This window comes from Berghia stephanieae, chromosome 5 (genome assembly GCF_034508935.2).
Source record: "Berghia stephanieae isolate SIO BIC M18660-M18661 chromosome 5, UCSD_Bste_1.3, whole genome shotgun sequence".
In the NCBI taxonomy this organism is placed as follows: Eukaryota; Metazoa; Mollusca; class Gastropoda; order Nudibranchia; family Aeolidiidae; genus Berghia; species Berghia stephanieae.
This window is the reverse complement of record NC_088364.1, coordinates 20,755,069-20,765,543: the sequence shown is the minus strand read 5'-3', so window position 1 is coordinate 20,765,543 and position 10,475 is coordinate 20,755,069. Positions and strand designations below refer to the sequence as shown.

General features: G+C 34.3%; 1 protein-coding gene across 3 annotated transcripts in view; it reads right to left on the bottom strand.

Annotated features, from left to right (window-relative positions):
- Positions 1 to 450: 450 nt before the first annotated feature.
- Positions 451 to 10,475, bottom strand: part of LOC144972569 (xylosyltransferase oxt-like) — a 105,873-nt gene continuing 95,848 nt past the window's right edge. For all 3 annotated transcript variants that reach the window (XM_078913927.1, XM_078913929.1, XM_078913928.1), the window contains exons 10-15: positions 7,777 to 7,993; positions 6,243 to 6,419; positions 5,241 to 5,346; positions 4,298 to 4,425; positions 3,028 to 3,240; positions 451 to 1,556 (exon numbers count right to left, since the gene is read on the bottom strand). In XM_078913927.1, the coding sequence (XP_078770053.1) occupies positions 882 to 1,556; positions 3,028 to 3,240; positions 4,298 to 4,425; positions 5,241 to 5,346; positions 6,243 to 6,419; positions 7,777 to 7,993 (1,516 nt within the window). In that variant the 3' untranslated portion in view covers positions 451 to 881. The remainder of the gene's footprint in view (positions 1,557 to 3,027; positions 3,241 to 4,297; positions 4,426 to 5,240; positions 5,347 to 6,242; positions 6,420 to 7,776; positions 7,994 to 10,475) is intronic.

The window sequence follows — 10,475 nt, the reverse complement described above, 5'->3', positions numbered from 1 at the left end:
TCGTATTAACATAAATAAGTGCACTATAATATGAAAACATAAACATTGGTATAAATACATTGTGAGTACAAAATATCATAACATAAAAGTATTGTGTAAATATAACAATAACAGTCACATTCTAGGGCAGTTCAATATGACTCCAAATTTCAATTTAAGCACTTGACTGCATTGCGGCTGAATTCGTCCGATGTAGGCTGACAAATTCTTCCTCTTTCTTAGGTCATTTTTCTTTTCAGTTGTTCACCACTTAAAACAACTAACAATTCTTTCTCGTTTACAAAATGGCTGCCTTGACTATTCCAATGGATGTTTGAAGTGAATTTATGCCAAAATCAGTGGTTTTGAAGACAAAATTAGCCAATGAAATGAGGCCAGGTGAAATTTCTTCTAAGAAATCACACCCTGACTACTTGAAAAGAATCAACTGTTATAAATAATTTCTTTCAATTTTTCTGTTTGTCAGTCAATTTTCTCACAAACTGGTAACACGAGATGTGCCCCTTTGACTTTTCTGAAGTCAAATTAATTTCTTTTAAATTATGAAAATATAGTGAGTTTTATGGCTTGCCAAAACTTCAATTTCACAAAACATCTTATAATTTCAAGACTTTGCCCATTCTATTCAATAATTCTTAAAATTCAACTTTCCCTCTTTCCAAATATAAGGTGTAAGGCATTCTGATTGATAGCTATGGAGATAGAGTGAAATAGAAAAACTGTATGTATTATCCAGACTTTGTGCCATTGTAAGTTCCTGTTCTGATGCCTTCAAAATTTTAACTCAGTAGTCAAGTGGTTATAGTTATATAAATCATAAATCAAGAAACTGATTCAAAACCTTTCATACCTAACTCTATTTCCTATGTTTACAACTGTCGTCACCTATTTTCATGCAAAGGCAATTCTGCCCCGATATACTTCATGTCTGATTTCATATCAGGAGATCTTGAACTCCAAGATGTGCCATTGCATTCTGGCAAATGGCTACAGATGCCTGTTCTGTGAAGAACACAGGTCTGGTGTTTAATCCAAAACTTGGCTGTCAAAGAATCCACCCATTGCTCTAATTCCTTCCCAATTTTCCTACTGTCTATCTCAGCTTGCACTCTCAGTTTCGGCTTGTCCTCCAAGCCCAAATTTGGCATAAACTCGCTGAAGTCTGTTGATATATATATCCCTGAAGGAGGCCCTTGGTGGGATCTTAAGGAGTCAGCTTTTGTACTTGGCTTATTAGAAGTAAAAGTCAGCGGTGTAATGAGAAACTGAGACTCAGCGACCAGTCTCAGATTTATCATGATTTTTACCGACCATACCCCAGGCCGAAGTGGCCGGTTGACGTATGGTTTCTGATGGCCGATGTGAATGTGAAATGATTGAGGTATTTCTTGGTCGTAGGATGCTGCAATGATGTCTGTGGGGTCCACCCAAGCAATGGACACAGTAAAGGCAGTGCCAGATGCCCATTCATGACGAAGAGAGATGTCATCGTAAGGACCCATCAAGTTCCCGTAGTTTCTGAATATTCTTTCCTTGAGATCAAAATCTGTCCCAACCTGTGGTCAATGTCAGTAGTGAGGAAGAAATTATTAGTGCCATGCCATTCTAACAAAAAGAAAGTGCCTTTCATTATATTATGTTATAAAAAAAGAAATTGACATATAAAAATACAAGAGTAGTAGTAGTAGTAGTAGTAGTAGTAGTAGTAGTAGTCGTAAATGATGATAATGATGATGATAATAATAATAATAATAATAATAATAATAATAATAATAATAATAATAATAATAATAATAATAATAATAATAATAATGGTAGTAGTAGTAGTAGTAGTAGTAGTAGTAGTAGTAGTAGTAGTAGTAGTAGTAGTAGTAGTAGTAGTAGTAGTAGTAGTAGTTGTAGTAGTAGTAGTAGTAGTAGTAGTAGTAGTAGTAGTAGTAGTAGTAGTAGTAGTAGTAGTAGTAGTCGTAGTAGCAGCAGCAGCAACAGTAAAAATAATAATAACAACAACTACAACAAAAAAGAAATAATAACAGCAATAGCAATAATATCATCAACAACGAAGCTGTTAAATTGTTTTGTTGTTAGTGCTGATACTATGTTATTCATTTAATTTTCTATACAGCTTACTGGGTATGCATTATGAAATTAATGTATCTTTTAACAGTCACGAAGATAGGCCTAAGTTGGATAATAACATTTCATACTATTAACATCGTCATCATCATCATAATTTTCATCAAAATTATCATTATAATTTATCTGTCATTCCCAGACCTGCCATGGACAGCTATCAAAATGTCGTATGAAAAATAATCAGATTTTTAATTTAAAATTCTGTATAAACCCAAAATGCACGAATTTCATCCTTCATTATATGACTTACCATTTTAAAATACTAAAGCTTTGGTGTAGTACAGTTAAACTTGGACATCATTCATTTTAAAGTGATATAGGAAAGCACATTTTACCTCATCTTCATTTATCTTTGGAGGCCCCGATAGCTCAGTTGGTAAAACACTCACTTTACAGGCAAAGGGACTGAGATTGATCCCGGATGATATGTCAAGATATTTTTCTGACTCCCTGTCCACCCAGTAATGACTTGGGTAGCTGAGTCTGTAAGATCTGGTGGAAAGTACTTTGCGATAGACTAATGTCTATCTAAAGGGTAACAAGCAACTGCTATTGTCCGTTTCACAAATAGAAACTAGGATAAACTCTGGATCTATGGGTTTAATGGGTTCCGAAGGACTAATTCATTTAGCTTTAATAATCTAATCTGGAGAAAAAAAAATCAGAACTCCCCCCCCCCCCCCAAAAAAAAAAAAAAAAAAAACAAAAAAAAAAACAAAAAACAAACAAACAAAAAAAAAACAAGAAAAGTAAAGAAAAACAAAACAAAAAAGAAGAAAGAAAACCTGTACAAACCAATAAAATCTGTCTATTAAATCAAACTTTGAATAATGAGAATAAAAGAAATAAATAAATTTAAAAAACCCAAACAACAAAACATAAACAACATACTTGTAAAGACCGAAGCCTTTCTTGACTGGAGAGAGTATCCAAATAGGCATAAAAGTGTTTGGGCACTGCATGAACTTCTAAGGCAACTGTACTTCCTGTGGCCTTGACTTGCGCTGACCCCATGATTAGAAGACCTTTGAATTCATCAGACTGGCTAAAAGTGTTCACCTCTAATGCCTTGACCATTTCGAGATTGCAGGAAGTGTTATTTTGCTGTATGACATGAAAAAAGAAATAAAGAAAAGCCTAAAATAACAGACCTGCCAAGTTTCAAAATGCTGAATAGATAATTTTTAGATCATTCAGACTCGAGCTGTCACACATTGACAACTAAGAACAAATCTAATGGGCAAATAAAAGAAAAGGTGTATAAAAAGATTAAACCATAATAATATTAAGATATATCATGCCTACACTTACAGGTTTTTTGGTTAGTATGCTATTCTTGTATGTCATCCTGTTACTATTGCCAAGATCCAAGTCAAATAAATGCTTGAAAAGGAGGAACCAAAAAAAATAAATCGTGAGCTTTTATATAGCGCAATATCAACTAAACATGCTCAAAGCGCTTTACAAGGGGTCCCTGACCAACAACAACACGTAACATGTAGAACAAGACATGTCGTCGTCAGGCGATATGACATTTTTTTCCAGCAGAGACAATGCTGTTAACGATCAGGTACTCATTTTATACCTGAGTATGGTGAGAGAATGTGAGTAAAGAGCCTTTTCCAAGGACCTTCCGATCCGAAAGTGAGTGTCATACCACAAGACCACATAGTCGCACTGTATAACATTAAAAATAATCGGTGGTTATTAAATCATATTATCATGTTTATCCAGTGATACCATTCTTACATTCATTTTTTAAAAATAATAAATAAAAACCTGAAGCTCCTATCAGGAGTTATGGAAAAGGGCAACCAAATCAGGAATTTCCCGATCAAATTAAAATTAAATAAAATAAAATTCCCTTTGTTCATCCCATAGGGGAAATTTGTCTCTAGGGTCTATTCCAAGGGAAGACTGGAATAAACCAGGCGTCAGCCGCTGTGCAGCACTGCAAAATGAACTAGGGTGAGGTGACTTGCTCAAGGCCATACAGCACAGCGGCGGGCGATTGTACTCAGTACCTTTCGGGTATGAAGCAAAGACCATACTGCTGATCCACATTGCCCCCTAATACAATGGAGTGTTGGCAGGCCTGGAATAACGCGTTTGGACAGTTATTTATAGAATAGTTGTAAAACAAAATGATGATGATGCATACTTCATTAAAATGATGAATGGCACGTCTAAAAATGGATGTATAAATGGTCAGGGCCGCATCTTTTATTTTAGTTGTCTTGTCCAAGTGGTGATAGACATTCTGCCAGTAGTGGGACAAACTTGGAATCGCTGGAGCAAATGAAAATGAAAAAGATAAATAAATAAATTAATTAATAAATAGAATAAAACAAATATGAACATTTAAATAGCCCATTTCCACAGATTAACCATGCTCAATACTCTTTACATTGATTTATTTATTCCCCAAGCAGGTAATATTCATATGGACCCACGTTTTCATTTCATACATAACATGTCACCTGTTAGGCCTCCTTTTTTCTACCAGCACTCATACCCATCACCTTCATATAGTCAGCTATTTATTAACACTTGAGTTGAGTGGGATAATACTCCATCAAGGCTAGACTTTTGTCACTGACTACACCCAGCATCGATCACTTCTGTTCAAACATGAGACACTGCATGTTAAGCCAATATCCACAATTCAATCATGATCCACGTTTACTTGGCTTAATTGACACATATTATATCTGTATTGCTAAAGGTATGCAATAGAGCAGAGTGAATGTCATTGTCTATCTGCTTTGTCTGACATTGGTGGGGGGGGGGGGGGGGGTCCTGATAGCTCAGTTGGTAGAGCACTTGCTCTACAAGCAAAGGGGCCAAGATTGATCCCGGGTGCAGTAGTGATTTTTTTTTTTGACTCCCCTGTCCACCCAGCCGTGATTGGGTAGCTGGATCTGTTAGATTTGGTGGAAAGTATTTTGCGATAGGCTAGTGTCCGATCTAGCAAACAATTGCTATTGTCCGTTTCAGCTTTATACATAAGGATAAACTCTGGCTCCATGGACCTGATAGCTCTAAAAGGATTACTTGTCTGGCACAGTATCATACTAGACGTTTCAACACTTTCCTCTTCTCACCTTGATGCATGTACCCAAACATGGTGATGTCCAGGGAGTTGATTATCTCCTGGTCTACAAAAGCCTCAAACTTGCGGGCAAAAAATAGTGGCTTTTTTTCTAGGTTCTGTTGAAGGTACAGATTAAAGGAAAAAAATGTTTTATATTAATTGTATACACATGTTTAGATGAAGAAGAAGAAGAAGAAGAAGAAGAAGAAGAAGAAGAAAAAGAAGAAGAAGAAGAAGAAGAAGAAGAAGAAGAAGAAGAAGAAGAAGAAGAAGAAGAAGAAGAAGAAGAAGAAGAAGAAGAGGAAGAAGAAGATGATGACCATGACAACAATGACAATGACGATGACAATGATGATGACGGTATTGGTGGTGATGGAGAAGGATAAGGGGATAGGGAGTGGCGAGAAGGAGGAAGAAGCAAAAAAAGGTGAAAAAAGAGGGAAAAGATATTTTGTTCCATGCTACCAACCAGTTGAGACATTAATCAGTTTTCAAAAAGTATCATTATTATATAATACACACCGCACTCTGTAATTTCACGAAGGCCTATGACAGACCAAACATACACTATCAAACATACAATCTGGATTTTATTTCTTTCCGAAATTCAAGTTAAAAATATGTATCAACATAAAACTCCATTCTTATTTAGATGAATTGCTGATTAAATAAATACTCTTTAAAATAAATGTATTGTACTTTACTTTGGTCAATATCCTTGAAATAATTTGCATTATCTATATCTAGAAAGAAAAATCCAAATTTTGCCAAAAATCTGTAGCGACAGACTAAAACATGATAAAAAATTGTTATCTGTTAGCATCAAAATTGGGTAATAAATGATTGAAGATTGTATCTCTTTAACTTAGTCTGAGAGCATATCATGATTGGTGATTGAAACTTGGCACATACCAGAAACTAAACATTATAAAAAAATAGATATCTGATTGTATCTTTTTATCTTGATGTGAAAGCCTATCATGATGATTGGTTATTGGAATTTGGTACATACCAGAAGCTTATCTAAATCATATATCTTGAGGTCATTTGGGGAACACCCACACCAGTCCACGATATGTTTGTACTGGCACTGACAACCCTGCTTGCGACGCCAGTTGGTCAGATGTAGATTGTTGTCCGTTGATTTGCCACAGAACTTACTATTCTGGAGAACTACATGAAAGAAGGACTGAAGAGGGGGGGGGAGGGGAAGAATGACAGTGAGTGTGGTCAAATGATTCATATGCGATTAAAAATTAACCCCGGCTTGTAAAACACAAGAAGGGAACAAAATTCAACAAACAACTCACGATTCAATTTCTTTCATTGACTAGCAAACCTGCTAGATCTTCGATGCAAAACTAACCACTGACAAATTCACAATTTTTTTCACTCCTTTCTCTCTCCCCCTGTCTCTACTGTAGGCATTCACATAAAACATTCCAACAAAAAAAAATATGAATAAAATAAACAAGAACACTAAGTTTTGCTCATGCTAGTTTAGGTGTACGTTACTGTGTATTTGAGTATCAAATTAAGTAGTTTTGATATAAAGCCAAAAAAAACCCAAAAACCCCCCCCAAAAATTCAAAATTCCAAACCCAATTTTTCCATGCCAAGTTTTTGGACCGGTATTAAAAACGTCAATCCTGGCAATCCTGGTATTCATTTTCCCAGTCCCAGTTTTGGGTTTAAAATGGCACCATAAATCTTAGTTATTGAAGAAAATTGATTAAAAATTGCATGTGGTCATTGTAAAATCTTTCTAAATCCCAAAATTCTTGATGTCAGACTGATAGGTATGTTAAAGAACTGGCTAAGTTCCAAAGCAGAAAGTATTCTGGTTTTTTTTTGTAGACGACAAACACATACACAGATTCAATGTTTTATTAATATAAATAAATTGGTTCTGAATGAGGCAGATTGCAGAATCCACAATGCCTTAATATATGGATCTTTATAATATCAATTGCTTTCTTTTCGGATAAACAAGCTGATGTTGCAGCCATTTGTAATGATGGTCTTTAGAAATAAATTGTGTGGTGAAGTGGCAGAATAAAAAACAAGTAGGGATTAAAAACTTGAGATCTCATAATTTGGTTATTGAAAAATGGCGTGAAGAAATTCCAGAAAAAAAGACAAATGATGAGATCAAGTTCAAATACTTCTCAAAAGTAATTTGTTTTATCTTTTTTCTTGCAATTCTATATTATTCTTTTATTTTGTGCTGTCCATCAAAACTACATATAAACAAAATTATATGAAATAGAATTTATCATATCAAACAATGTGTTCTAGTTATCAGTAATTTAGATTTTTAGACAAAACTTCATGTTGCAGGTTTTATGTGTGGATTGCTTAATAAATATGTGTGTATGTAAGCGGGTCTGACATCCGAACATCCTTATGGGCCCAGTTTAACATTGTTGTGATGGACAATATTTTGCATCATTTTTTGAGATTACCATTACAACAATGAGCCCACAAGGAATTGGGTTATCAGACCTGCAAATAAGCGCATGTCGCTTAAATAGTAAATAATTTACCTCCACAGGCAAAAGAGCGTATTGGTACATGTCCTTGAGGCCTGTCACCAAACTATCCTGAGAGGAGATGACATATTTGGCAAAGTCCCTGTGCAGCCCTATCCAATCCGATCCACCATCCATCACAATCCCACCTGGAAGCTCCCGGAGACCAACCCGCCACAGATGGTTGTCACATTCGTAAAAAGTCTTGTCCAGGCCTTGTTTTTTGATGAAGCTACGAGGAATGTGAAAGGAGAAAAGAGTGAATCAAAACATGTATTTCTAGGATTGATGCTGTTTCAATACAGAGGGATTTGAACTTGTACTCCTCAGTCCCATACCATGACTGCAAGATAAATCTAATTTTCTCAAGACTCGAACAACGTATTGTTTGTTTTTAAAGGTTTTACAGCACTTGCGACACTTTTAGGTCATTTCACCACCAGTAAATAAGAAGAAAATTGGATAAACAAACATTCTTTCTTTACAATTAAAAGCATAAAAAAAAATGTAAGACAAAGAGGACTGGTTCAAATAGGGAACAGAAGTAGATTCCAAGAGCATAATATTAACATGATTAGTTTGAGACCACCTCCAAGTCTCATCCAGACATCAGCACAGAATCCCACTTAAATAAATACCCTCAAAATATTTACAAAATATATTCACAACAACTATCACAAAAGTATATAACATGATAATAACAATAAATGATCATAACAAATTTAATGAATTAGATTTTTAAAATCAAGTTTTTAAATCAAAGTCATTATTGTTATTAAATATGGCGTTTTAAAATAGACATGACCAACAATTTAACACTTCAATTCCTTTAGACATGCATAAAATAAAACTTCATGGCGCAAAGAATAAGCTTCATTGTTTTTCACAAGTCTCATTGAACTGAAATTTTTTTTTTTTTTTTGATCAAAGTGGTACAGGCTTCATTATTGCATAATTTTTTTTAGGTAAAAAAAAAAGAAATAATACTATTTTATCATAATTTATTATAACACTCAAGCAACCTAAAAGCATAACAAAACAAAATTGGTAAAAAGAGATCATGTATGAATCTAATGACAAAAAGGGGCTCTAAAATATTCAAAATTAGAAACAGAAATCATTGGTATTGCTACATGTTTAAAAAATTGCATGAAAAAAGTAAAATATATAAAAATAAAAGCATGCAAGGAATATGCATCGCTTGCAAGATAACTTCCAAGACATCTTACTGGGATGTAAATTATATCAAAAGAAGTTTTAAATTGTGCTCAATATTCAATTACAATATGGCACTATTTGTTGTCAGGAAATAACTCAGCTGTTTTGAGGCTGCCATCCTGTTTTCATTGGAAAGGGGGAAAGGGGTTCAGACAACAAAACCCTGAGATACCTAATGGAGTTTTAGAAGCAAATCTGTAACATTATGGAAAAACTGCATTTTCATTCGTCGAAGGCATGATAGAATAATTCAATGAGTTTTGAATATATGCTAATATTTTGAAAATTTCAAGACTGAGTCAGCTGTGTGCTATAGACCAGCTGATATCACATTTTTCACACCAAATAATCTTACATCATAACTAGATTATTTCAAAAAGAAACTTGCTTTTTTTTTTTTTAATGGAGAATTGAACTTTCAACACAAACAATTTTTTAATGGATACTTAATATTTGGAGAGAAAAATGACTGATATAATTTTGAATGAATTTCATAAATAACATGCTGATCACCATTATTCATTTTTCCCAAATACTTTTTTTCCAACTTATCCTGTTCCAATTCTTAATTATTTTTATTTGGATGCTGTCACAATGTCAGAGAACAAAATTGGAGGAGAAAAAATTGGAAGAACAATGGAACATTACTGGTTACTCAATCTATTCCTCAAAACATTTCAGAGGCTTGATCGGCAAGTTGGGACATGCAAAACTGATGAACAGAGCTTGGACAAATATGTCAGCGGTGACAATAATGAACATTCACATAAAATAAGATCATAAATTGGCTCCTCCAAGAGCTGAATTGAATTTGATAAGAAAAATTCTGATTTCTAGGAAAATGCGACTTACGCAAAGCGGGCATTCCTCTCATGGAAATCACTGTAGATAAAAGGAATTTATCACACCTCCCATAAAGAAAAAATAATGAAAACAAAGAATGATTTGGGCTCACATTTATCTTCAGTGGAGAATAGAGATATTCGCCAATAAAGAAAAGATTCTCTTCTAGATTATTCCCTCTGTTGTCCTGTCACGAAATGGGATATCCCATTATTGTTTCATGTGTTCTTGTTCATTGGATTGGCCTACATTTCATGTATTATTGAAGCTGCATGGTTTGATGCTTCAGCTTGTGCTGTGTATTAGATTAATCCCTTCAGAGCATGATTAGATGACAACCAATTTCTCCAAAATGAATATCAATCAAATGTATTTTTTTCTTCATCTCTTAGGAGTTTCCTCACTAATTTTGCTTCAAATTAAATTTTTTCCAAGTCCTTAACCCTCTCCTTACCACCTACAGCAAAATCGTCACATTTGTTACGACACAATATACATTTTCTCTTATTCAGATTTACTTTGTATATCACAAACTTTGAAGAATGATCTTTGTTTTGTAGAGATATTGTTTGTTTTAAAAAATCAAGTTTTCTGCTGGGTAAGCCTGCCATTTTGGGATAATGCTGAAAATGATCGGTAAGGAAAGAGTTATA